At 39.9% G+C, this 27,956-nt stretch overlaps 2 protein-coding genes across 5 annotated transcripts; one reads left to right on the forward strand and one right to left on the reverse strand.

Annotated features, from left to right (window-relative positions):
- Window positions 1-341: 341 nt before the first annotated feature.
- kras (KRas proto-oncogene, GTPase) lies at window positions 342-11,377 on the reverse strand. Of its 3 annotated transcripts, none has more exons than XM_085411880.1 (6): window positions 11,119-11,377; window positions 8,836-8,953; window positions 7,940-8,118; window positions 5,623-5,782; window positions 3,122-3,237; window positions 342-1,353 (listed from the first exon to the last, which is right to left on the reverse strand). In XM_085411880.1, the coding sequence occupies exons 2-6, from the start codon at window positions 8,944-8,946 to the stop codon at window positions 1,236-1,238; spliced, it is 684 nt and encodes a 227-aa protein (XP_085268006.1). In that variant the 5' UTR covers window positions 8,947-8,953; window positions 11,119-11,377; the 3' UTR covers window positions 342-1,235. The 3 variants fall into 3 exon arrangements, with proteins under 3 accessions (XP_085268006.1, XP_085268004.1, XP_085268005.1); XM_085411878.1 differs by having other exon boundaries at window positions 342-1,352; window positions 3,114-3,237; XM_085411879.1 differs by lacking the exon at window positions 3,122-3,237 and having other exon boundaries at window positions 342-1,352; window positions 11,119-11,376.
- Window positions 11,378-15,808: 4,431 nt separating this feature from the next.
- Window positions 15,809-27,932, forward strand: rassf8a (Ras association domain family member 8a). 2 transcript variants are annotated; one of them, XM_085411882.1, is made up of 6 exons: window positions 15,809-15,967; window positions 20,884-21,083; window positions 22,558-23,357; window positions 23,514-23,711; window positions 24,092-24,236; window positions 26,097-27,932. In XM_085411882.1, exons 2-6 carry the CDS (start codon window positions 20,981-20,983, stop codon window positions 26,216-26,218), a joined length of 1,368 nt encoding a protein of 455 aa, XP_085268008.1. In that variant the 5' UTR covers window positions 15,809-15,967; window positions 20,884-20,980; the 3' UTR covers window positions 26,219-27,932. The 2 variants fall into 2 exon arrangements, with proteins under 2 accessions (XP_085268008.1, XP_085268007.1); XM_085411881.1 differs by having other exon boundaries at window positions 15,818-16,151.
- Window positions 27,933-27,956: the final 24 nt, after the last annotated feature.

Consider the following 27,956-nt stretch of genomic DNA (forward strand, 5'->3'; position numbering starts at 1 on the left):
AGCAAAGAAGTTAGTGCGCAAGACACCTCCGTGGCCTCTTATGTTCTGCTGCTGGACAAACCTTAAATTATGCAGTGAACCTAAACATTACGGTCAAATACGAAGTCCACAAGGAGGAGGACAGCTGTTAACAGCTGTTTTTGAGCATATATTGATGAAATGATTATTTGTCAGGATGAATCAAAACAATCCTACAGTCAAATCTTAGCCTAAAGAAAAGCAGGAAACTTTTAACCGAAGTCAAAAAAGGCAACACAAAATGACCCTCATAATGTGGCTGCTAGTCCCATCTTATTAAGACAAAAATGGGTTCAAATATATATCTTGCTTAGAATTTCTGCTTTAAAAAAAAAAAAAAGAAAAAAAAGGCAGATTTATTTCTCACAAAAGCAAAAAACTACTTTCAAAAAAACCTGAAAAACTAGACTATGTCCAACCGAGTCAGACTTCTTTATCGCTGGCTTCGTTTAATCCATCGACCAGAGGCAGTTTACCCATGTCTTCTAGGACATAATTCATGCAAAAAGGGAAAAAAAAAAAAAAAAAAAAAAAAAATCTCTCTCACCTCATGGCAAGAACACACAGTACTAAGAAAAGACAAATTAATTAATAACTAATGAAGGTGTTAAAACATTCAGAGATGAGTAGGAGTTTGCATGCATACTTATCAGTGGCATAGCTAAGTCATACCTAGAGGTCGTTAGAGACGGGGACAAAACACGGGGGCTGGGATTGGATCTCATCTGGCTGACTGTTGGTCCTTTCTTCATATCCATATTGTCTACGTGAGCGGGATGAAAATTCATTCTTTGGCATCCCATACTTTTAAAAAGGTCATTAGAGAACATGACCTTTCAAGCAAAGAGAAAATTAACTCACGGTTTAATGAATAATTTGTTAAACATAATTTGCAATGCAATTGGCTCCCAGCTCTGTAAAATGCTCCAAATCAGCATTATCATTTAAAAAAATAACAATCCTAAATTCATCAGGCTCTTGAACCCATATTGTGGGCAACTGGCACTAAACTGAAAATGAAGCTTATTGGTGTCCAAAGAAGCAAATAAGAGAAAAAAAAAAAAAGAAAAAAAAAAAGAAAAGGCAGAAAATTCAGTTCAGGTTTAGTATTGTGTGGGTATGGAGAAATAGGCTAATAATTTAGTGTAATGTACAAAATGTATTACTTGAACTGTTCAACATAGTTGCATTTTTTTGTCTTAAAAGGGAATCATTATTCACATAATTGTACACTTTGTCTTGGACTTCTTTTTCTTCTTTTTGCCCTCCTTGCTCATCTTCTCCTTATGCTTCCGGATTTCTCGCACTAACGTGTAAAAGGCATCGTCGACGCCCTGGAAAACAAGCAGAGAGTGTGCACCGTTAGAGTTAAGAAGCTTTGTTCATGACTGCACTGTGTAAACTTGTCTACTAAAAGTGAATCAAAATCTCCAAATAAAAAGTCTGTCCATTTTAAATACACCATTTTCTGATTAAGTGTACATTCTGTAAATGAGACACAATTCGGGGGATCAATCCGATTCGAACCATTTAGGACATGCTGAATAAAATGTGTGTTTCAGAATAAAAGTCAGTGGTGCTTCCACTGACATCAAAGACAGTGGCTGCAGTTACATGGGCTTCATTTCTCAATGTCATCAGCACAGTCTGGCACCAGTACAGGATTTAAAATGTATGTACCTGAAGTATTCATAAAATATAGTTCCAGTGGAAAAGATGCACCGCTGGGAAAAGTGCTCTCACAAGCAATGAATAAACAAATTTAAATTAGCCCTTTTAAAAAAAAAAAAAAGAAAGAAAGAAAAAAAAAGAGTTAAAGGGGTAATAAAACTTTGTTTTGTTTTTATATAAATACACCAATTTATTCTGACAGAGGTATTTAAATTAGGCTTTTATTCTCTCACAAAGATCCTATTCAGATTATTGGTGAGTAACAGGCTCCATGGAAATGCAGCAAGTGTCGTTTTAATGGCACACTGACGTAAATGTGTGATGAACATTTTGAACGGTGTGTAAATGTGACAATAATCTGTAAGGAGCAGTAGAGTGAAGAGCCTGAGGCCAATTTAAGGTTTTGACAAAGACAGCAGGAAAACAAAACAGAGTAAAGAAGAAGGGATTTATATCAGCAGGAAAAATTGCCTTAAAACCACACGCACACAATTTGTTGACGACACATCTCTGCCATTTTCTCAAAGCGCATCCTTCGCAGAAACACATTCCAGCAAATGATTCAGTCCAATGTTTGCAGTAACATCCTCTAATCACACATGATGGCTAAACCAGCCCAAAAACCCCATTGTTCATGCTGATTTCAGCCCATTAGGACACTTTCACACTGGTAGTCTGAATCTAGGAACGGTTAGCCTGGAAATCTGACTGTGTGAACACAAGTGCAGACCCCTTTCCAGGTTGACTAAAAGGAAAAGGTCTGGCTGCCAAAGTGCAGAAAGAAGGTTTCTTTCATTATAGGAAAATGTATTTCAGTAGTCGTGTTTGGATTAAAACAGGACAGAAAACAGACTCCCAGCTTTACAGTCGGAAAACAAACCCAAACCTGGTGCTGTGTTAGTTTTTATGCTCGAGTTGAGCAATAAGGTAGGCACTTGTTTGGGTTTTTTTGTAACATTTCTCACTCTATGCAGACTGTTACTTCAGTCGTGCTTTTTCTACTTACAGCGTTCAATTTTTCTGACATCTCTCAATAAGCACAGTCATCATTCATAATGGAAATAAGGGGAGAAAAAAAAATCCCCACCCCTATATGAGGAAGGCATAATGCAAATGTCCACCAGTGTGAAAGTAGACTAGCTTGCATAGATCAAAGTTCTTTAGGCTCAGTAAACCAATCCAGTGTGAAAACAAACTCAATAAAATCAACCATGATACACAGAAACACTGAAAGGACAGGAATCATCAGCTGCCTCAGCCTCATGTTAGACTCACACCACAGCCCCAATAGAAACCAGCAGGTTAGCTTTGAGAACATGTGAAGCACCAGCTCCTCACTGAGTGTCTTCTTCCATTTCCTTCACCACAATTCCCACTAACAACACACACGCAGAGCTGGTGGGTGTGCGGCTGCATACACTTACCCCTTCACATCACAACACACTTTTTAAGCTTGACACAGCGCGGAGTCTTTTCTTCCTTGCTGATCTTATTGACCCGGTACAGCCTGATCTCCCGTACCAGAGTGTAAAAGGCATCTTCCACTCTCTGCAGTATGAAACACAACTTTCCTCAATGTTGAGGAATACACAGGAGGAGGGGGGAGGACATACTATTTGGATGCATTTGTTACAAACTACAAATACGAAGGAGTAAAGCAAACTGGCGGTGCAGGTCTACTTGCAAAGTTTGCCCTGCCTAATCCTCTGCATAACACTTTATTTCAAAATCTTGGGATATGGATGAATATAAATGTTGATTTCCCCCCCCCCTCCATATCTTTAAAAAGATAATTTGAGTGTTTTTAAGGAGAGGAAATAAATATTAAGTCATTCAGAAAACAAATACTTTGATTCAGTATGTTGCCTGACCTGACTACTATTAAGCAATGATGCACTGTAGTCTCCTTACTTTTCCATCCACATTGAAACTGACAGAAGCAGTGTATTCAGCTACATCAGTCCAAAACAAGTGCAACGCATTGAGTATATGTATACAGTTGTAGTCAGAAGTTTTAATTCACTTATCATGGGCATGAATGTCCTGATAATTTTGGGCCATTATTTTTTTCTTTCAATTGATTGTACAGCATACATCTTTAAGCTTGAGCTTTGAGTTCATTTTAGTTTTCTCTAATCCACACAGGCTCAAATACAAAGACACGCCCCCACTAATATTTGGCTAAATGTCCCTTCTTGAGTTGCACCTCAACCAGACACCAGCCATCAACACGCTTCTGGCATAGTTCTGGCTGGATTGCTGACCACCCTTCTTGGCAGAATTTGTTGAGTTTGTGTAAACTTCTGACCACAACTGTAAACAGACAGTGGAGAGGTGTAATATGGTGCAGGAGTGGTTCAGAATTTTGATTACCAGTGTGGCTGCTCTTATTTTCACCTTCTGAGTACATGTATGCAAGTGTTCTGTGATGGTAAATAAGATCCCTGAGACATCTACTGTAGTGAGGACTAAGACAAGGTGGCTCTCTTTGCTTTAGCTTGTGGTTTTATATCTGCTTGTGGACAGATTGTTATGAATATGATACCTTTACAACTATGTAAGACGCAGTTAAACTTTACAGTCATAATAAAAATGTCACAATACGAATATATTTGCTTTTTTTTTTTTAATTGCATATTTAAAAAAAAAAAAAAAAAAAAAAAAAAAAAAAAAGCAGCAAAGCTCAAGCCACCAGATTTTAATTTAGCCAATTATCCCCTCTGGCCTCTGCACCACAGCCAATTTTAGATGATTCAGTGAAAATCTCATTTTTAGCAGATGCATTTGGGAATCTGAAATGGAGTTACCATTACTTCCAGCAGAACAAGCTTAAATGCTTCTCTAGAACTTTATTTTTCAAGATGACAAATGCGGCAAGCAGGGTAAGTCGTGAGCGAGGACTGTGTTGGTGTGTCCAAAACCTCCTTCGTTATTCATGTAACGTGTGCAAGTTCCAAAACTGTATGACGTTTTAAAAACAGACACCTTCCAAGCTTGCAGTGGGCGAGTGGTAACAGTATTTGTTTGGTATCATTTAAAAATTGTATATTGTGCCCATCGTGCATTTCCAGAGAAGATTAAATTATTTAAGAGTAGCCATGAGTGGCTTCAAATAAATGTAATAGTTCCGGTTCTAATAGAAGCAGCACTGTGTGGACACTGAACTTCCCTGCACCAAAAGGAACTATGATTCACCCCAGATCAGAGAACACTAAAATGCACTTACAGATCACTCCAATAGCCAGTCTGCTACCTAAAGCCATGCCCACAACACACACACCACTGATATCACAGCAAAATCTTCCAAAACCCCAGACACAGCAACCAGTAAGCAGAATCATTAACCCTCTGATTAATTTCCGACACTTTGCCCTTTCATGCAGAGTCCCTGACACCGATTTGCTGATTATTTATAAAGCAGGATCCTTTGCAGGTGGGCTAATAATGATTTAATTCACATATCCGTGACAAAGCAGCATGCAATGATTACATTGTCACCCATTAAATTTAAATTAACCAAAAAAGATTTAATGATGCACAGCGTGTTACCTGAGACAATTTCAAGCAAGATAATCATTTAAGAAAAAAAAAAAAAAAAAAAAAGAAAAAAAAAAGGGACCAACAGAGATAGCAACACAAATCAATAATCCCTCATGATACAATCACATTCTTGTGATCCATTTCCCAAAATCATCCAGCTGTGTTACCAAAATTACCATTAGCTTACCTTTTCTGAAAAAACAATTTGATACGAAAGGAACATTTATGGAAATGACAAAACGACCAATAACCCTGAGACCACATGCACCTCCACACCATTTAACATGCTCTCCATACCTCCAGTTCAATCCCACAACAGTTTAGTGACAGAGTTGACAAATGAGCCACTTTGAGTCTTGAGGACAACACTCAGTCTGTTGTTGGGATTCTCACCTGTCTGGTTTTGGCTGAGGTCTCAATAAAGGGAATGCCGTAGCTACGTGCTAAGTCCTGAGCCTGCTTTGTGTCCACTGTCCGGGACGGGAGGTCACACTTGTTCCCCACCAGCACCATGGGGACGTCCTCAGAGTCCTTCACCCGCTTAATCTGTTCTCTACACATTCACAGCCAGAACAGAATTGCAGTTTTAGTTTCATTTTACTTGTGTAGTACTCCATTGGCTACGTAATACGATGTTAGAAAACACTGTACAAACAAACCACACTGAACACACAAAACACTTGTAGTGTACAGAATGACTTTCTATAAACTGCAAGTGTTGCTGTAGTTTTCAGAAACAAGAACATTAATGACTTAAGCTCAGCCCCTTACAGAACACTGATACACATATTCTGCTGTAGTTGTAATTCCTACAGTGTTTTTGTACATTTTAATAGAAGATCCCATATATTTACAATATTTTAGTATATCAGTAAGTTGGGGGCGGGGGGGTTGCTACAGTAAAAAAATAAATAAAACTAAATAAATAAATAGCAATGATACTGGTATCGATATTGAACCGTTCGATACAGTGCTTTCGGTTCGGTACGCATATGTATTGAACAATAAAACATTTATTTATTTTATCAACTCTTCTTCTGACGATGCTGTCTGTGTTGAGCGCTCAGTGGATCTGTGTTCGACTACCCCGCCTAGGCTGCACTGTCGAGTGCAGATCCACTGAGCGCAGCGCAAGCTAGCAAGACAGAAGCTAAGCTCCTTGCAACATGGCAACTGCCTCAATGCTACCCGAAATTGAACCTCCCCCACCCTCATTCAGATCTGGCGTTTGGAACTATCTTGGTTTTCATGTGAAGCATGACCCTGATGGTAAGCGCGTCATGGACAAAAGTAAAACAGTATGTCGGATAGAGGTGGGAATCACCATACATCCCACGATACGATATTATTGCAATTTTTTAAAATATTTTGCAATAGTTAGATTCTGTACATAAAGGTAAACTTTATCAATATTCATTTTATCTAATATCAAAGTCTCGCACTCAGTCTTTCTCTCATTTCAGTCAGTTTTATTGTTGACAAACTGAACGGTTTGTATTACAGTCTAGTCCAACTTAACTGAATGCAACCATCTGGTACAATTATAGCTATTCTGAACTATGCAATTTGTGAAAACTATGCACCCCATTCAGCAACTGAAGAATTTGAAAGTAAATTAAAACAAAATATAATTTTACATTAAATAAAAAGTTTTAAACTTAATTTAAAAAAAAAAAAACATGTCTTAAATTAAAATAAGTAAACTGTCATGTTTATTGCTGCCAAAAAAAAGTTAAACACATTTGGACAGTGAAGGAATGTCAGGATTCTTGCTCAGAAAAAGGAGCTGATCAACATGCTCTGAAGTCAGAGCACAAAAACTTTTTTTGTAACAAAATATCGATTTCTGCTGTCCCTATATCGATACATTATTAGCAAACAAAATATCACGATACTACACAGTATCGATTTTTCCCCCACCCCTAATGTCGGATGTGCCACGCAATGCTCAATTTGTGGGAACTAGTGCGTTAGCGCAGTTAGCCGTTTACGTGTTGACGCCGTCCAGCCCCACGCACGGAGCGATCCGCGGTAACTTGTTAACGGAGATTTGACGCGTTATGGTGTTAATGTCATTTTAACAAGATTAACGCTGACAGCACTAGTGGGAACAACGAATATGACTGCACATTTACACCGACATCATCCTAGTGCAAAGACAAGTGGAAGCAGGCAAAAACAACAAGCACGCATGCTACAAACTTTAGCCGAGTCATTTAGACAGCCTTTAGCACATGATTCTCCTTATGGGGACCTGATATGTTTAATATGCTGCTGAGAATATACCCCAGAAGAAGGCTATAGTATAGCTTTTATTTTGGAAAGAGCCATTTCTCTGTAATAAACTCTCTTTTCCAAAGATGAGTGATTTCTCGATCAGATAGATTTATTTTTTTTATTTTGTTGTTTCAGCAACATTAAATTTAAAAACTGTACTTTTGAGTTAAAATATACATTTATAATTTTAATAAATTAAAAATTAAAAAGGCATGAACATTTTTTGTATCGAAAAAATATCGAACCGTGACACCAAAGTATCGAACCAAACCGTGAATTTTGCGTATCATTGCACCCCATATATATAAAAAAATATACATTTTTATATATACACACTTTAGTGACTTCAAAATACAGCATGTTATTTCTTAGTTTTAAGTAAACTACTACATACTGGTTACAAAGACATGAGGCAATTTCTCCCCTAGCTCACCTATAGTGGTGAATGTCTTCAAAGGACTTGGTATTGTTGATGGCAAAGACACAGAGGAAACCCTCCCCTGTCCTCATGTATTGATCCCTCATGGCGCTGTACTCCTCCTGACCTGCTGTGTCCAGGATGTCCAGTAGACATGTCTCTCCGTCAATGACTACCTGCTTTCTGTAAGAGTCCTGGAAGCAAAACACATGAGAATCCTGGAATTTAGTGGTTTTAAGAGATGTAATACAATGAGATGATAGCTTATTTAATAATTTTTAAATAGATTTTAAGTTACTCTAAATGTGTTGGCTGAGTGTGATTTACCGATGATATCGCATTTTTAATCTAATAATTACGATACTTAAAGTTATGAGATGATTTCAATAAAAGATACCACAGGGCATCTTCTGTTCACTACACCAGTAGGGCACTTCATTTTTCAGCAGACCTCATATTACAATGAGCTCATTTCTACCGTGTCGACGTACTCCAGCTTTTTATTACACTGATAACTACACTCAATCCCATCTAACACAAATAATTACTCTTTGCTCCAGTGAACAGCCATACCTTTGGATGCCATCTTCTATTTAATCTATATCAATGGTCTAACCTCCAGCAACAAATCAATAATTGATTGAAATCATGATGGGACTTAGTTTGATCACTGGCCTTTTGAGAGCTCGGGCAGGAAGACATCCATTGAAAGTTCTAGAAAACCTGTTTGGAGTCTCTCTTTAAAGCTTAAACCAGTAAAACCTGTTGCAACTCATTTTTGTGAATATATACACATATATATATATATATATATATATAAAAACAGGACTTACAACTTGTGCTGCCCCCTTTCATATGTCGACACATACACAAAGACACAGGAACAGAAACATTCTATATTTTTCCTTTACCTCAATGGTGGGGTCATATTCATCCACGAAGTGATTCTGGATGAGCTGAATGGTAAGTGCGCTTTTGCCAACGCCACCAGCTCCCACCACAACCAGTTTATATTCTGTCATGATTCACCTGCAAGTTAAAAAAAAACAAAAATACAATCTCATTATATGATTATCTTCAGTGAAAGTCAAATGGAAAGTATTAGTTTATCTGGTGCACAATCAATGCCTCGTGCATTTTCCACTTAAAACAATTTTACAATCTAATCGCATTCAAACATTGTCATTTCTGTACAACAACCCGTTTGTTTACTGGAAATCTGCACACTCAGGACTGGCAGAATGAGAAGATATTAATATATGAACACCACTTCCAGTGAGTAACTCAACTCGCCCTCAGCTATTCGTCTAATAACACACCTGAATCACTGGGAAATTAGATTTCACACCAAGTTTAGTTTGCTTTTCACAGAGAAAATGCCCATTTTAGTATTAACCAAGAGGCTTGTAGAAGAAGCTTGCCACAAACACAATAGATGGTTAATCTGCATGTGTTTGTATGCAAATGGAGGGTATAAACAGAAAAAACCCAAATGGATTCACAAAAAGCTGCTATATTATCAAATATTCTTTAAATAATCAATTGAAATTGCTGTCTCTGAAAATTGTCAGAAACATCAAACGTGAAATAAAATGCATAAAGATGAGATTATGCGTATATATAATTAAATGTCTAAATTCAGTAGTGTTTTCTGAGTGACAGCTCCACAACAGACGCCAACCCCAGGCAGAAATCCATGACATTACATTAAGGCTCCAAAATTGACAGGCAACTGGGAGGGTCTCTGCTGTCTGTCTGCTGTGTGGAGCGGAACACATCAATAGTAGTTGCTGGTCTTTTCAGAGGCTACAGCACAGAAAGCTCAGCTGAGCCTGCAGTCAGGGAGGAGTGCCACTAAATATTATTGCTATGTCTAGAATGCTATGCATTTGCCCAACTACTAATAAACTAGTTTGTGCTCACAACACTTTTCTTTATAAAATTGTCCCCCATTATTTCATCTACACACTAAGTGATTTACACATGTCATTGATGAGGATGCCATCTGTAAAGAAACAACCTCATCTTTAACCTGAACAGACAAGACCAATTCCAGTGTCAATGGAGATTCCTCTGAGTGTGCCACATGGCTTTCACGTCTCTATGTCTATGCTGTCACTTTGCAGCATACTAGTCAGTGAAAGTGGAAAATGAATGAATACAGCAAGCTGTCAAGCAACAAACAACAATTTAAAAATAAGGAATTTAGCTCTTGTACTCCAGTAAGAAAATATAATTTGCGTTTTAAGGATTGAGATTCTTTTTTTTAATTTTTTAATACAGTGAATGATATCTGCTTCAAACTGTGGCAAAGTTTTGAAGCTGTGGAAGGTCGATGGAAACCTTATTTCCTTAAGATAGGAGTGTGCCACTCGTGGCTGTAGCTTGCCTTAAACTGAACCCATTAATGGCATGCAGTGCATCCAACTTTATGTTGACATTCCTGAAATCAAGGACATTCCCAATAGAGGAAGAAGAAGAAAAAACCCCCCACTGAACTGAATATCACTGCGGGAGGAAAAAAAAATCACCTATTTCACAAGAAGACTTGTCGATATTTATTAGCAAACATATCGTTATGCTAGTTTGGAACGGTTAGCCGGCTACGTGATTTAGCTTTTCAATGAAAGACCACCTATCATGCTTCAACAGGTAGAAGCATCAGTAGCATACTTAAAAGTCAACAGGGATTTTGATTTAAATTCACCGCTTTGCGACTACAGGGTTACCATAAAGGCTGTGTGAAACCGTCTGAGCACCGGGCTGCTGTGCTGCTAGCAAGCTTAGCATTGGAGCTCGCCAACAGCCTCGAAAGTAAACTCACCATGAGACCACATCAGCTAACTTAACGTATTATAAAAATGTAATTCATTAAAAGGAGCACTGGCTGCACCGCCTACCCCGACACACTCGTTATCATTCATTCAAAGGGGAAGGGTGCCAGATTTTGAAGCCGCCATTGGTAAGCTAGCTCACAGGTCTGCGTTGCAGGGCCAGACGGTAGGTTAACAATTGGGCGTAGTTAAGTTCAAAAAACCGAAAATGAATAATACCACTATAGCGGTGTTGTTTAGTGTTTAGATAGCGGGCACGGTGACCGACTAACTACATTAGTGAAAACAATGTTTCGACAAGCACTACAAAAAAAAAGGAAAGGGGGCCCAACATGTAATAATCTCCTCCATTTGTTTTACCTTTTACTGAGTGGAGTTCCGCGTCCGAAGTAGCGACCGAGTCAAGCTGATATTCCTCTCGTTTCACACGATCTCTGCATTTCCTATTTCTCACCAAAACCCCCGCATTTAAGTTGATCTGTCGTCGGTTCACAAGCAAGAGAGAACATGCGAAAAAGTGAGCAAATTAATCGATTGAACTTTCCATTTGATCCAGCGCCCCGGCCTAGCTGCTCCGTCTGGCCTGCTTTACGCGTATATGGGCGGATACCAGGCGTACTTTTACCCATAAACCATAGCAGGATTTCAACCGGTCTGGGGCATTTATCTCTCGATGTGTGTATGTGTCGCAATATGAGTTGTAATACACTGTACTTTGTCATTTGTGTGCGCATTGCGGCTCTTTTACACAGTTTTCATTTATGACTAGATTTATATAAGCACTGATTATTCTACTAGTAGTGGAGATGTTACCTGTCTTTTTTAATTCACATATGTATGTTTTTAAAATTATTATTTTTTAACCAGAGTGAGAGGTTCATATCAATACTTTAATGATTGAAATGATTAATGATTTCATTGATATACCCACAAAGGTCACAATTTGTAGGACTTGTGCTCTGACTGCTGCTGCCTGCAGTCAACAAAGCCTAGGGGGCACTCCACGAGCTTATTTATAGGCTCTAAATATAACTGGAATGTGCAGGACGGACGTCATTCCCAGGCAGGAAAATGATTTGGCAATCCCTTGTCAGTTTTCCTACGTGTTCACAAGGGTTCCTCCTGCGCACTGCATGTGCAGGCGTTCGTAACAAAAGACGGACACAAAACCCAAACTTATGTTTAAGGATAAAAGGAAAGAACAGCATATAGCATGTTTTGTTTGTTTCTTGTTTTGTTTTGTTTTCTCTTTTAGTCATGAGGATTATTGCCCATTGTACCAGAAAGGTTGTTTTTAGTGGATTCTGTCTGGGACCTTATACTAATAACATTAAATAAATAACATGCAGCAAACATAATACGTTCTTGTACCGTAAAATAATATGACGTTGTTTTTAAAACCCAATGCATTGCTTTCACATTGTACAACAGACACGCTAGAGGGCACTATTGAGCTCTCAATTCCATGTGCTGCTGGATTTAGAGATCATCTGTGAAACAAATGTGTAAATTGAGAATATCTGAATCACTTTTTCAATTTTTAATCACTTTTTCATTACTTTAAAAGATGCCAGGTCAGAGAGGTGCAGGTAAGAGGTAACTTTACAGCTGAAAAAAACTATAATCAAATGCTCAAACGTATTAAGGTCGCATCATTCATTATACTGTGAGCAAATAACAGTAATTATCATAATCTGTGCCTGGAATTTTACATTAGTGTCAGAGAAAATGCTGCATTGTATCTACATCTCAAAAAAATATACAGTGTGTAAAACTAAGGAAGTAGTTAAAAGAGAGAACTCTTAAGTTCCCTCTTTTCAAAGTCATACATGGTTCAAATGTTAATTGAACAAAAAAAAAAAACCTCCTATCTACCAACGAAACTCTAACTATAGTATCACCATTGAACTACACATATCAAAGGCACTGTTATTTGCAGACATGAGAGCAAATTTTGGACAAAAAGTAATTTCCACAGTGACAGGCATGTTCCAGCCACATGTTCATCAGTAAAATCACGTCCATAAGTTTTTGGACAAAGATACAAATTTTTTAATTTTGGTGGACAATTGTCATATTAATGAAACGCTTTAATTCTTCAATAGTTAATGTCTTTTTTCTTTTTTTGCTAAGCTAAAAATCTGTACTCAAGTCACATCTCGATTGTTTGATTTAGATTCTACAGTGGTGTCACACAGGGGCAAAACTACAAAAACCAATGTGTCACTCTCCTAGTATTTAACTGCACATTAAAGAAGCTTCTGTGCTATGACACATTTTACTCAATTTGAGCACTCAAAGCACTTTTTACTTAAGTCTCGTTCACACCTCACTTTTACATATGACTAAGGAGTTCTTGTCTAACAGTCACACACACACAGTCCAACTGATACAAGGATATCTCAACACATGGACTAGAAGAGCCGGGAATCAACCAAGCGACCTTCTGATTAGTAGATGGTCTGAACTACCGCTGACCCCCACATGTAGTGTCTCATTTCTGAGAACAAAATCATCAATCCTTCCAGGGCTGGATTAAAAAAAAATAATAACAACAAAAAGTGTTCCATAACTTTTTAGATCAGTATCCTATATGTTGGTCCTACAGTCAAAGTACCCTAGTACCCAAGTCCATATCAGAATTTTAGCACCTAGCCATTGATCATAGGGTTGCCTTGTGCAGCTGGTGATATATCCAATGAAGAGACACCTAATGTAGAATAAAAAGCTTGTGTACAATAATCCAAGAATATAAAGTGACTAAATATATATTTTAAAGATCACAATATATGTTGAAAATGATCTAACAGACCATATATATATATATATATATATATATATATATATATATATATATATATATATATATATATATATATATATACTCAACAAAAATATAAACGCAACACTTTTGTTTTTGCTCCCATTCCCCATGGGATGGACGTAGAGACCTAAAATTCATTCCAGATATACAATATAACCATCCCTCCCAAACACTGGTCACAAATCAGTCCAAATGTGTGGTAGTGGGCACATCTGCTATATTGAGATAATCCATCCCACCTCACAGGTGTGCCACATCAGGATGCTGATCTGACATCATGAGTAGTGCACAGGTGTACCTCAGACTGCCCACAACAAAAGGCCACCCTGGAATGTGCAGTTTTTTGCGCTATTGGGGGTCTGGGGACCCAGAACCGGTCAGTATCTGGTGTGACCACCATTTGCCTCATGCAGTGCAACACATCGTCGCATGGAGTCTATCAGATTGTCAATTGTGGCCTGTGGAATGTTGGTCCACTCCACTTCAATGGCTGTGCGAGGTTGTTGGATATTCGTGGGAACTGGTACACGCTGTCGTATACGCCGGTCAAGCACATCCCGAACATGCTCAATGGGTGACATGTCCAGTGAGTATGCTGGCCATGCAAGAACTGGGACATTCTCAGCTGCCATCTGCCCTGAACAATGTGAACCATGATTCATCCGTGAAGCGCACACCTCTCCAACGTGCCAGACGCCATCGAATGTGAGCATTTGCCCACACAAGTCTGTTACGGCGACGAGCTGGAGTCAGGTCAAGACCCCGATGAGGACGACGGGCATGCAGTTGAGCGTCCCAGAGACGGTTTCTGACAGTTTGTGCAGAAATTGTTTGGTTGTGCAAACCAATTGTTCCAGCAGCTGTCTGGGTGGCTGGTCTCAGACGATCTTGGAGGTGAACCTGCTGGATGTGGAGGTCCTGGGCTGGCGTGGTTACACGAGGTCTGCGGTTGTGAGGCCGTTGGATGTGCCGCCATATTCTCTGAAACGCCTGTGGAGACGGCTTATGGTTGAGAAATGAACATTCAATGCACAGGCGACAGATCTGGTTGACATTCCTGCTGTCAGCATGCCAGTTGCACGCTCCCTCATTGCTTGTGGCATCTGTGGCATTTTGCTGTGAGACAAAACTGCACATTCCAGGGTGGCCTTTTGTTGTGGGCAGTCTAAGGTACACCTGTGCACTACTCATGATGTCAGATCAGCATCCTGATGTGGCACACCTGTGAGGTGGGATGGATTATCTCAATATAGCAGATGTGCCCACTACCACACATTTGGACTGATTTGTGACCAGTGTTTGGGAGGGATGGTTATATTGTGTATCTGGAATGAATTTTAGGTCTCTACGTCCATCCCATGGGGAATGGGAGCAAAAACAAAAGTGTTGCGTTTATATTTTTGTTCAGTGTATATCAGACATTATACTTGCTGACACAGTCCACTGTGCTTTAGTTTTGAAAGCAATTTGGCAAAGATCAAATTGGTTATTACAAAAGCGATTATGCACATCAGTAAAATAAAAATGTATACATTTATACCAAACCTCTGATGAAGTAATGTAAACCTCACCAGACGTGTTGGTTAAGAGCACTTAAACCACTGATTGCACCACTTCTCTGTCCTTAAGAATTTAAGAGGAAAGTCTGTTTTGTCACAAGAGGGCACTAAGCCTCCGTTTATACGCGGTCTCACTGCTGTAGGCTCATCTTCATCATTTGCATCAGTTTGAATGCATCTACATGCTGTGTATTTGCAAGAAACTGAGGGAATGTAAATGCAGCCTACAAATTCATTCACGTGATTTCTAATATGAATATTTGACAGTGTAAATGATGTTGTTTGAAAATAAAAGTGTTCAGAGCACCAATTTGACTTTTTTTTCAGTTAGATGATACAATGATGATTTATCAGCTCTTTATGTGAGCTTGCCTTTATGGTGTCTCAACAGAACTGGAAGTAAAACACGATGGTGTTTAAATGTCTATTTTCACTCTTTTGGTGCAGTCTAACTGTAGTTCAAAGCTTTTTCGCTCTCTCACGGGCAGATTTTCAGTCACAGCCTACGCGACATCCCCCCTTATCCCAGTATTTCCTTATGTAAGAAAACCCTGCATGGTATCTTTCTTCTTCTTTTAAAAAGTCTGCGGATCTGTAAAAGTTGGCTGGAAGTCATCCTCCCCCTCACAGTGTATTGCAGCTTTAAAACAGTCCACAATGCCTTGCGGTGCGTCCCAGTTCCAATGCGACTCCAGCAGGAGTAATGAAACGGGGGAGAGGGGCTTTTTCCGCAGCTTATTTGTGAGACCGCAAAAGACTGTGTGCCTAGAGAGGACTGACACAAACTTTCGGACCGCGGATTGAAGCGACAGTTCATCTGTTTTCGGTGGGTTTCCTAAGCCTCTGTTTTTTTTCTGTTTTCGAAACGTGACTTTGTCGCAGTTCGTTGGTAGTGATTTACTGGGCAATGCTGAAAAAGGAGGACGAATTTTGCGGAATTCTCTCCTCTACCTGTGTTTTCCCTCTAAACTTCGGTCCGGACAGGAAGGACTAACTTTAATCCAGCAAAGGTAAGACCGTTACGCAACGTTGATTATTCGCAGATTGCGCCGCAGCTGAGTCCGCTGTAGTTGCGTGTAAGGCGGAGATAACGGAAACATTTCTGTAGTAGAATTTAGTTAGACTGCTCAGGACCCACTACAGCCCACTATCGCCATTTCTCGGGCTTCCTCCCACTCAACACCCACTACAGCTCGAGCTACACAAGCAGCTAGAAGGTGCTTGTTTTTGAGGTGTTTCAGCTCACAATGCTCCTTGCGTTCTTTCATGTGAATTTTAGAAATATTGTCAGTTACAATCATGTGACGTGCTCAAAGTCTATGTTTGCCCGTGTTGTGTTGGCTTGCCCCGGGTTTTTCCACAATATCGGGTAAGCTGCAGCTTCTTCTGCAAATATGTCAAGCTCGTATGGTCTCAAAAGTATGTATGCATGTTTAATAATTTAATAATCTGCATATAGAGCCACTTGGTTTATTGTGTCTAAAGCTCCAGTGCTTTAACCACTTTGACACACACACACCAAGTGCAGCAGAACCAACCTGTAGAGTTGTTGCACTTGCACAATGTCTTATTCTCTGCAGCCTTGGAGCATTACTTGGGTTTTGTAGCGGAATCGAGTCATTTGGTGGTCTTTTCTGCATTCTGTAAAGAACCATGAAGACCAGGCTGAAAACAACCACCTACAGACTGGAAAAATATATATATAATTGGCACTTTTTTTTTTCGTGGCTGCCACTTCAGTTGCTCCTGTAAAAACCATTTGAGTTCTATAAACGCATACGCAACAGTTTGACTCACAGCTGCAGCTTTGCAAACCACAGTAACATGTAAAAGAAATTGGCCAAAGGCCTCTGGTTGCCCCGCTGAGCCGCCGCTGTGCTGCCCTGCTGCAGGAGCCTGCTGCTTGGCCCTCTGGCTCTTTAAAGCTGGCTAGTGAGCAGAGAATATGGCAAGGGAACAAAGGCGGCATTATTGCTGGCTGAACGTGCTGTCCAGATGTTCCAGATTCTGCCAGCACTGACCTCCCAAATGGGGGAGGTTGCTTCAGCGCTTAATAGTTTAATATCAACCAGACAGAAAAAAAGAGAGAGGAGTAGCTCCAGGGCAAGGGGCCACTGGAGACATCCCAAGAGCTGTGGGTGCTGGGTGTAGCCTAACTGGATGGGGGTTTAATCCCAAACTCTCCTATCTTCAGAGCGAAAACACAAATTCTGAGGAAGTGCTGGAAACATTTTTGTCCTTATTTTTGGGGTTACTTTGGTGGCTTGGGGCATTTACTTAAGGCACACACATTTAAAAAGCTTCACATGTAATAAGTATGTTGAATGCAATCCATTATCTTCTGCTACGTTTTCAGCGGATTTAGTATAGGTGCAATAAATGGACAACAACCATCAATTGGGAATCCTCAGTTTGAGCCTTGCAAATGCAATTTTTCTGACCTTGTAATTATTATTATTGTAGGTTCATGTTATTTAGGTGCCATTACCTACTGTTGTACTTTCCATAGCCACCAGTATCACTATGCAAAGGACCCCATAGCTTTCTTATCTCTTAGTCATGGCCTATTGGATTCTCACAGCCCAGGAATGCATACCCTGTATGTTATCAGTTTTCACTCTCCAGGATCAAGGCTTTTCTCTGGTCCTTACCATGCTCTGTGATGTTTACAGTTGCACAGGACATTGTACACACTCTAGGCTGGCATATCTGTGAACAGGAACTTCTTTATCTGGTCATCAGTGCAAGATGGATAACTTTTAGCCACAATTGTTCCATGATGTCAGCGTGTCTTACATTAATTAAAAACTTTTGCCTCACACAAGTGATTTAAGGCCAGGGATTATACTTGTTTATGTAGTTGTAGCGCTTGACTAAAAGGGAAGCAGTAGATTACTCCTGTTTGTTCCAACCCAGTCGCCTCCACGATAAAACCATCATCTGTCTCTGGCTGCTCACAGTGATCTATTTCACAACAGGTCTGTTACCAATTACAGCAGAGTATAAATTGCTACTAATTACATGCTTCCCTGCAGGGTGTGCAATTTGAATTAAAGTTTGGTAAGTAATAGGCTGGAAGGTTTAGAGAAGACTTTTGTTGCTCCAGTCTGTAAGAAGGATCCTATTGTATTTAGTTAACAGCAGTGTGGGGGAGTTTTAAATCTCAGAAGGCTTCTGCTATAAATCTTTATTAATAAAGATGCTGAATACGAATTCCAATAATGCCTGAATGCCTGAACCTCTGCTAGTAGCATTGTTTACCACCTTGTTGAACAATGGTTAGCAAATATAGACAGGAACTGGAATTTTATAAGAACAATTTTATTTCATAGTCTTGTGTTTTGTTTTGTTTTTGCTGCTTTACAGGCCTTTTCCTTGGTGAAGCACACTGGCTTTGATGTCTCCTTGTTCAGCATACTGATAAAATGCACAATACACCTGCCAGATCGCGATGGCTGACAGACTGTAAATCCAAGACGCAGTTCCGTATTTAAGCTCTAACATTGAAACTCCTACAGTATTTCTGTATACTGTATGTTACTGAAATGTGTTGGTTGTGCTGAAACACCCACAGGAGCATATGGTAGCTTGTTTACAGCAGCAGCCAGTAGAAGCCTTTTCCCTGCCAGCTTGGTGTGCTCCTGTAGGTCTGGAGAAGTGTCATCAGCAGCCGGCCAGGCAGGCTGCTCATTTCTGCTCGTACACCTCACTACTCAAAGAAGACTACTTAACCAATACCAGACCGAAACAAATGTGAGCGGTCACTAAAGTCATTTGGGGTTGTTGTTTTTTTTTTATGCAGCTGATCATGGCTCAAATGGGCTTAAGCAGAATTTGCAGAAATTCGAGTGTTTCTCTGTCTTGTGAAATGCTTCTCTGGCAAAACACAAGCTGCCCAAATCAGCAGGCGGGCATCTCCCCAGGCTGTGGCTTTGACTGGCCAGAGGAATGGAGCTTGCAGGGCTCAGGATGGCACTCTGCCTCGCACCGCTGTGCCTGTATCATCAGTTGGGTTTTCTGGGTTAATGGTAATGAATACAAATGTTGCAAGCCTGGACTAAACCGAGTGACATTTGTAAATTCCCCTCTGAGTCTTATAGAGCTTTTGCAAAGAAGAAGCCCTGAATCAGCCAGCAGATATTTCTAATGCCGGTGAAATACAAAGTGTTCCATGCAGTGGTCTTTTTAAAATCCTTTTCAGCCAGATGCCATTAGTCTGGAAGTGTTGCTATAGTTTTTTTTTTTTTTTTTTTTGTTTTTTTTTTCTTCCAATCAGAATGGCTGATCACCTCTGGCTGCTCCACTATGACTGCTTTGCATCAAGACCTAATCAGTGCCTGTTACTGTTTCTACGCCCCCCTGGAAAAAGGTCTTTTGGGTGATGGCAGAAAAATCTAAGCGTCTGCATGTGTTGGCCGTTATTCATGTTCCTCTACGTCCTTCAAGCATGTAATGCCATTTAGGTTCTGTTTTAAAAGAAGGATAATAGCACTGAAACTAGATGACACTAGTGCACATACATACATAACACACACTGCAATGAAACTACCTAGGGTTTTTGCTTTTCTGCTTTTTGTATTGCAGATAGGTAGAAAATTCTTCAGTCAGTATTATGAAAATTGGAGGATTAAAAGATTTTTTTTAAATTTTTTTTTAATCCAACACTTTGGCTGTTTTTAAATTTCTAAAAACAATCATTTTAAAAATATCAACTTAAATTTCTGATAGGCTTTGAGGACCATCTTTTAAAACAGTAAATATTATTAAGAAGTCTACTTCTGTTTCTCTATTCTTGCATACCATACCTTGTAGCACTGCACAACGTCTTGACCATATTTAGAAAAACTATTGGCGATGGTGACTTTGTGGTTGTGGACAGGGGATATGTGGGGCGTACAGGAGGTTTAACGGCGGGGCGGGGGGTGAACAAAAGAACCTTTTGACACAGTAGTGTAGGTGCATTGAAGGTTAGATTCATGGAGAGTGATACAGGTCTGCAGAGAAAGTATGCATTCATTCGGTTGCTGTCCTTGAAGTGCATGTCGACAGATGCCTCCATGTAGATTCTTGTTTCTTGTGTGGTGTTTTGTCACTGGTTATTTACATCTTTGTGTAAGTAACCAGCTTTCATAGGCATAGCCACATAGCTGTTGGTATAAATCAGTCAATGTTAATATTAAACAAACTTCACGAGGATACATCTTTTCTTGTATTTTGCTGTATTGTTCCACAGTGGAGAATAAGGGATTCTGTCAATACGATATACATGCCACGGCCATTTTACAGAACCGTGAGCACGCATCCAAAACGAATCTCTACTCCCCTGTGTTGTAATTCTTTCTTTCCTTTGTTTTAAATTACATTTACATTCCTTCTCTGTTTCTGTCCACCCTGCTAACTGAGTTAATCTTTCTTTCGTCGCAGCTGTACAAAAGCAGGAACTGGCCTTGGGAATGTCTCCTGGCACTCTCTTCCTGCACCCCCAACAGACATGTACCTATTCATAGACAAGAACAAAACAACAGCGTTATGGCCAGCTGGCCCTGGCATGCCAGTCTCTTTGAGTCACTCTCACTGGATTATTTCTTACCTTAACCTACTGCGAAAATAGCGCCACTCTACCTCCACATTATTATTTTTCCCTTCTCAACTGGGTTCTTGTTAACAAGTAGGAAGTATACACCTTTGGCCTTGAGTACATGCAGACTAAAGACTTCCTGTTTCCCCTTGTTCTCTCCACAGCGAATTAATCAGAGGGGCTTCCGCTGCCCTGCCATTGCCACCTTCAGTAATGTTGGGGCCAGCACGCAGCACCCGGCCCCCTTGCTTCTGACCCAGCATGGAGCTCAAGGTATGGGTGGATGGAGTCCAGAGGGTTGTCTGTGGGGTCACTGAGGCAACCACCTGCCAGGAAGTGGTGATTGCTCTGGCACAGGCCATAGGTAAATAATCCCTATTTTATGAAAGCTACAATAAGCACACCTAAAGAAGTTCATTCAAAATGATTCAAGTAGTGTGAATGTATTAGTATTGTCATGCATCAGTAAGTAACTGATTTCTGCACAAAAATGTCATCATGAAAACATGAAAGGTTACACCTGCTGTAAAAAGACACTGATAATTGGCTAATATTAATAAATTCTTTTTCTTATACATGTTGGCCCAATGGTTGAATAGTTTACAAATATTTTTTTAATACCACAAACACTGAACAGACATTAACTTTCATCAAGTGTGTTTTTATGCGTTAGCCAACCCACAAAGCTTTAATCTTGGTTTAAATCCCCTAAATGCCAAGTAAGTCCTAATGAAGTGAAAAAACAGACTCTCCTGCCTACATGCTAAGTCCCTGCAGAGATGTAGTGGGTCATAGGCTTCATTGGTACTTCCTTAAATCTCAACACCCTACTCTCTCTTTCCATATGGTTCCTGCAAGAATAGGGGCACTTGAGCATACTGTATTGACATCACTCTCCACAAAGCCCAGGGTAGGAGGAGGGGGAGGAAGGAAAGTCTGACTCATCCCTCAGTCTCCTGCCAAACTGAGAAAGCAGCACTTCTGAGCCCCCTCCTTTGCTTTTTAACGCCATGTTAAGTGATCAGACATCAGTATTGATCTGGTACTTAAACCTTTTCTGTCTGCACTCTACTACTAAGTGTTGTGTCTACGTTTTCCCTAAACAGCAGAAAGCAGTTTCTTTGTTATAATCATTGAATGAAATGTACTGTGAAAGAATTGCTCATTGAACTGAAATCGCTTAATAACACCCCAACAATGCAGATCTGTGCAGCTCGCATCCTGTTTAGGCTGAATGTTCTGTATTCCAGACAGTATTTTTACAGTATGTTCAGACTGTACTCTATAGTGTGAGACTCAATGCTCTTGCTGCAGTTATAAAAACCACTATAAGGTGTTTCAGAAACCATGTAAATAAGCTGGGTGAAATTGTTAACTGTTATTGTTAATGCAGCCAGAAAAATCATTCCAATGAGGTCATCATTCTAATCTGTGTGTGCTAATGGTTTAAAGGTTGGAAAGATTGTAAACACCAATCAATTAAAACCACTTGCATAATATTTGTAGGTCTCCCTTGTCCTGCCAGAATATGGTGTGAAAGTGGGACTCTTGGCACTGGTTTGCTGGTGGCAGGTCTTTAGGTTCATAAGGTAGTTTTTCCAGCATTTCCCACAGATACCTGATCAGAATGGGATCTCTGGAGTTTGAATGCTAGACGCACATCTTTCAGACTTTGTCGTCTCAACATCCAGTTGAATATTAGGACCCAAGTTTTCTTAGTTAATGTTTAGTGTATGTTGATCACATCACAACTGCATTTCTATGACTTTGTTTTAGAGATTTATTTCTAGCAGCAGTTGTCACGTAAATGTAAATGTGCTATACTGTGTTGTTTTCAGGTCGCACTGGAAGATACACTCTTGTAGAAAAATGGCGCGACACTGAGCGTCACTTAGCCCCTCATGAAAGCCCCGTGGCTTCCCTGAACACTTGGGGCCAGTATGCTGGTGATGTCCAGCTGATCCTGCACCGCACAGGCCCTTCACTGACTGAAAGACCCCCCTCAGAAGGGCCCCCTCTCAGGGGGCCAGAACGCGGTTTGCATCGACAAAGCCTCCCTCCGCTTGCAAAGCTTCGTCATCCCAATGATCGCTCCCTTCGCCGCCGTGAACCCCGCCGCAAGTCTCTTACATTCACTGGTGCACCCAGAAGCCTTAGGGAGATACTGAGCGGAGGCCGGATTGGTGAAGCCGAAGCCAAACGAAGGCTTCTTCTAGGAAATGGAGGAAGTCTTCACCATGCTGGACCCACTATCGGGACCACGTCCCCCAGCCTTTGGGCCTGCCGCATGGAAGATCTTGTCAGGCTGGTCGGTCTGCAGAGAGAAACTCTCAACGTGTTGGAAAAAAAGCTTGAGGCCTATGAAGCTGAACTTCAAGTCTGGGCTGAAGGACGAGGGGGGCGAGGTGAAGGGTGCGCTGGGAACCCAGGTGTAGGTGGAGGGTTAATAGAGGAGATCCTGAGGTTGGAGAAGTACCTGAGGAAGAATGAGGTGGAGATGGAGGAAGAGGAGTTTTGGGCCACTGAGCTACAAATTGAGCTTGAAAGTGAGAGACAGCTGGAGGAAAGGCTGCAGGAGCTTCGTGGGCGTCTGCAGAGCTGTGAACTGGAGATTGAGGAGAAACTGGCAATGGTGCAGGTGTGTTGTATGTGGGAGCTTTTTTTGTTAGATTGGATTTGTGGGCGGAAAATACGTTTTTATCATTGTTTCAAAGGTTTTACAGACTTTCTAGTCATCTTTTCTTCCTTCCTTTTCCTGAGTAGTTTAGTTTCTTTCTTTTTCTTCCACCTTCAGGGTGTAGAGGCAGGCCTGGAAGAAGAGAAACTGCAGAGAGAGCGGCAGGAGACCCAGTGGGTCAGTGAGGCTGAGGCTCGGGCTCAGGTCCTTAGGATCAAATCAGAATTGAAGGCCCAAGAAAGACAGGCTGTCCAGCTGGAGAGCAGTTGCAAAGCTGTGGACAGGTCGCTTGGACAGAGTAGCAAGAAATTGCAGGTGACTGATTTGAATGCAGTGTGCAAACTTTCTATGAAAACACTGCTGCAGAATGATGTAATTATAACACAACTCTATCAGCAAGCTCTTCTTTAGCACTGTTCCTCTAAGCTGTGAGGAACAGTGATAGAGGAGTGCTGAGTATTACTCACTCAATTTAGAATCAATAGGAAACACTGATAACAAACCACAGATAACAAACAAGTGCTGTTGTTCTATGTGATGGTTTTGTTGTTGTTGTTGTTGTTTTTTTAATTAGTCAAACATTTTGAGCATTTGTCTGAACTTTTCATGGAAAAAGAAGCTGTCTGAAGCTACTGGTAATGCTTTGCGGTCTTCTGAAAAATAATTTCTCCCACTGCTGCGTTTTTTTATTGAAGGACATGCAGCATGACCTGGAGCAGCTGACCAAGGAGCTGAGGCAGGTTAACCTGCAGCAGTTCATCAAGCAGACTGGCACCAAGGTCACTGTACTGCCAGCTGAACCTGCTGAGGAAGGAAGTACCCACAACAGCCCCGGTATAGGTATTGAAATTTTCTTCCAAACATTGAATAAGTAGCTGTTTCGGGTCTTCTGGGAAGTTTTCTTTGGAGTAAAATATGTAACTACAACTCCGTATTGCAATATGGATGCATTTTTTTTAGCCAAAGTGTGGAGTCTGTAACAGTGGTTTCTTTGAACTAATGGTATGTCAAATTGCAGCGTGCCTTTGGTGGTTTTTCACATGCTTAACATGTGATCTTTTTTTTTTTTCTTTTTTTTTTTTAATGAAGTAAGAAAGCTGAGATTGAGTTTGCCTGTGCATTAATACAGTCAGTCTGTTCCATCAAGGTGCTCATTATTCTGCTGCCTCGTGTCTTAACAGCATGCTGAGTGAAAATGACTCTGCTGTGTGTTTAAGTGTTTGTTTTCTTTGAGCTTAATCTCATTGTAAACTGTAGGGATTGTATTCACCTTGGACCAGCAGGTAGAGACTAACTGCTGAGGGCCGAGACTTGGTTTTAGGGATTCAAATTAGATTACTGGTAGGTAGAAAAAAGTATCTCGATGGCTCTCCCTCACCTTGTCCCATCAACTGACTCGTTAAACTGGGAAGGCAAAGGCTCAAGGCAAGGTTGCTAGGGAGCTCAGTATGCCCATGTATGTTCATAGGGAGCAAGAGTGAGAGTTCTTTATTATGTAGGATAAAAGCTTAAGTGTATGTTTGCGTGAGAGAAAGAGAGAGAGATTATCCTGCTGAAAACTGTGGTAGGTAAAGGGCTCAGACCTAGTTTATTACCCCCTTCAGTGGCAGTTTTAATCTTCACATCAGTCTGGATAAAGGGAGACCTAGTATCAGTTGTTTGCTACGTTTATTTATTCTTGACTCCTTCACATCTTCAGAAGTTTCTGTGGTGGGTCATTGGACCAAAGCTATCTCATCCTACAAGAAACCGTCAGACAGCTGACACATAAATTAAGAGCACTCAGTGAGAAAGTAATGCAACAAAGGAAATGAACCATCATCCAGCTAGTTGTTAAAAACTTTACGATACCAACCCACAGTTGGATATAACTCTTAAGTTTTGCAATTCAGCCTTTGTAAAAACATTAAAAAAACAACCTCAGAACCAAATGTATAAATGCAAAGGCATAAATATGATAATAATTAAGCCTTTATTCTCATGCATAGGAATGATTTTGGTACTCCACATTCACACCTCCTTAAAAACTGAGCATTTATTTTTAAGTAAATAAAAACCTGGATTTCCGTTTATTAATACTGAATATTGAATCGCTTTATTTAAATGAAGTCATTCATCTGAATGAATTCCATTTACTGTGCATATAGTGAAGCTGGTTATATAGTTTGGTTATACTGATGGTGTAATAATGTATGCCACATTGGATTTGTGCTAATTGAATTGAACTGTTTACACCATTGGATCTCTTAGATGCACTTCATGGTAATAGTTTCTCATTATGAAAAGTAATAATGGAGGGTTGATGATGATCTTCTTGTAACCTTCAGTGCAGAGTGTAAATCAACAAAGGCTTTAGTTCCTGGCCATTAAAATTAACTGCACTGGCTGATTCTTTGCATGGCCCAATCCTGCCCCCTGGTGCCCGTTTAGCAAAATTACACTGCATTACATCATCAGCATGTGTATGTTTTTAACTAATGGTTGTCATTTGGAAATCTCACCATTAAAATTTGCATTTATTCATAAGCTTTGGGGCATTAGTTGATCATAAATCAAGTTTTCAATTAAAAAAAAAAAAAAAGCTAAATGTTAGTCTTTGATGCCGCTTGCCACAGTCCAATGCTTTTATTATTAAAATTTTGAAATGCTCTTGATAATTATTGTTTCTCATTTTGGTGATGTTTTTATATTTGTTGTTAGATTTAGTGCCCCTGTCTGGCTCGTTAAAGCGCCCTGTGTCAACCCACCCAATGCCCAATCATCTCCGGGCCCTTCACAGTCCTCTCAGCTCTGGTCTGAACCCAGAAGGGATCTATGTGTGAGACGGTTCTGCTGTGGAAGCAACACATCTTGCCCCCGTGCCAACAGCCAGTTTCACCCCAGAACAGTTTTGTAAGTTGATATTTTAGTACAGAATGCCTCCGTAGCACACTACTATGCACTGTTTTTGTTTTTTTCTCAATTAAGGCAACCTTTACTTTGAAGATGTAATCTTTGACTAAAAGGCATGGAGCACTTGGTAGGAATGAGAGATGGTTAGCAGCTATGGCATGAAAAAAAAAAATGATAACAGAACCAATAAATTACCATGTAAACATCTGGCTTTTTGTTATAAACATATCCACCTGATGTACTCTCACTTCAGTACCTGCTGAATGATGTTTATTGTTTTCTGCATAGCATGGTGAATCAAAACTATTGCCTTTGGAATTTTGGGTATGTGAACCTATGAACTTTGTGTCTTTAAAATCAGCTGATTCTTAAATAAGTGAAGGATCTACTTAGAGTAAAATTGTGAACAATCCATCATTTTGCATATCAGAATCTATTCCTGCGATCTTTGTTCAAATTAAAACTATGCACAAATGCTTTCCTTACTGTAGAATGTTGCATTCTGTATGCACCAAAATGATGGCTTATTGTAAATATGTTTTCTTACTTTTCATCTTTATTTAGTGGATTAGTATATTTTATTACCAAGCGGTGCATTTACCGTCATACCAATGCTGTTCCTCATTCCTGCAGTAATATCTGCACACTGAAATGGTGTTATTAATCCTTTTACACTGATTTTTGTTTTTTGTTTGTTTTTTTTCTTCATTTTGTGTCCTCACACTATATTTTTGCCAAATGTGTTATGCTTGTTTTTCTTGATTATCATGTGGCCAAAGATAGGCAGGTCTTGATGCATGATTATGTTGTCCATATATGAATGTGCACAGCAACCACACTCCATTTAATCTGTTAGTTATATCTGAAAATGGAGGCATGTAGTAATAGGGTGGATAGTTCCAGCTAAGCTAGTGTGTCTATTAGAGTTTGTTTGTAACTATGCGCATCAAAATAGCCAAGGTATGAAGCCCTTATTAAGTAGTAAAGTGTGTGTGTGTGTGTGTGTGTGTGTGTGTGTGCGCACGCGAACACAAACGTGTGAACTCCTTGGGTTGTAGTCCAGCTGCTAATTACATCAAAGTGCCTTATATCAATTCCACAGTGGGTGTATTCAAATAATGTACAGTAAATCTTTAGTGGGGCCATTTAAGGAATGAGCCAGTTTAGACCAAATGTGAGTAGATATTAGTGAGAGAAGCTAAAACGGCACAGCAGCAAAGAGTATATAGTATTTTTTTTCTATAGTTGTTGTTTTTTTGTTTGTTTTGTTTTTTTGTGTCCCTGTGGAAGGAAAGTACATTAGTTTTCATGCTTTTTTTCCCCTTGGTGTATTATTGTCACCATAACAGTAGTGCTGTAAAATGAAGTAAACATTAGTTTAGATTTATTACTTGTCATGCAGCACATTTATACTGTAGGTTGGATCAGTACTGTCTCATAGTTATGGTCGTTGTTTACAGCTGCATATCTTCTAGAAAAGCGTAAGATGTCGACTGTACATAACCTGTTTTTTGTTGTTGTTTTTTCTTCTTCTTCTCTGCCTTAATATACTGCAAAGTGTTGACAGATGTATGGCTGTAACAGGTTGCTGATATGACATGGATTGCATGGTTCAATAAACCATCTGACAAAATTAAATGTGTCGCTGGTGCTTGATGTAAGTGTTAA

This window comes from Rhamphochromis longiceps, linkage group LG7 (assembly GCF_057381845.1).
Source record: "Rhamphochromis longiceps isolate RC_006_pf linkage group LG7, R_longiceps_female_GT1.1, whole genome shotgun sequence".
Taxonomy (NCBI): domain Eukaryota; kingdom Metazoa; phylum Chordata; class Actinopteri; order Cichliformes; family Cichlidae; genus Rhamphochromis; species Rhamphochromis longiceps.

What these genes read in the sequence shown, in the direction of transcription:
- rassf8a (XM_085411882.1), top strand. Translation starts at nt 20,981, where the DNA reads ATGGAGCTCAAGGTATGGGTGGATGGAGTCCAGAGGGTTGTCTGTGGG. An exon ending in AGAAACTGGCAATGGTGCAG is followed by an intron (nt 23,358 to 23,513) that starts GTGTGTTGTATG and finishes TTCCACCTTCAG; the next exon opens with GGTGTAGAGGCAGGCCTGGA. An exon ending in AGAGTAGCAAGAAATTGCAG is followed by an intron (nt 23,712 to 24,091) that starts GTGACTGATTTG and finishes TTTTTATTGAAG; the next exon opens with GACATGCAGCATGACCTGGA.
- kras (XM_085411880.1), bottom strand. Translation starts at nt 8,946, where the DNA reads ATGACAGAATATAAACTGGTTGTGGTGGGAGCTGGTGGCGTTGGCAAA. An exon ending in AATATGACCCCACCATTGAG is followed by an intron (nt 8,119 to 8,835) that starts GTAAAGGAAAAA and finishes TTTTGCTTCCAG; the next exon opens with GACTCTTACAGAAAGCAGGT. An exon ending in GAAGACATTCACCACTATAG is followed by an intron (nt 5,783 to 7,939) that starts GTGAGCTAGGGG and finishes GTGAATGTGTAG; the next exon opens with AGAACAGATTAAGCGGGTGA.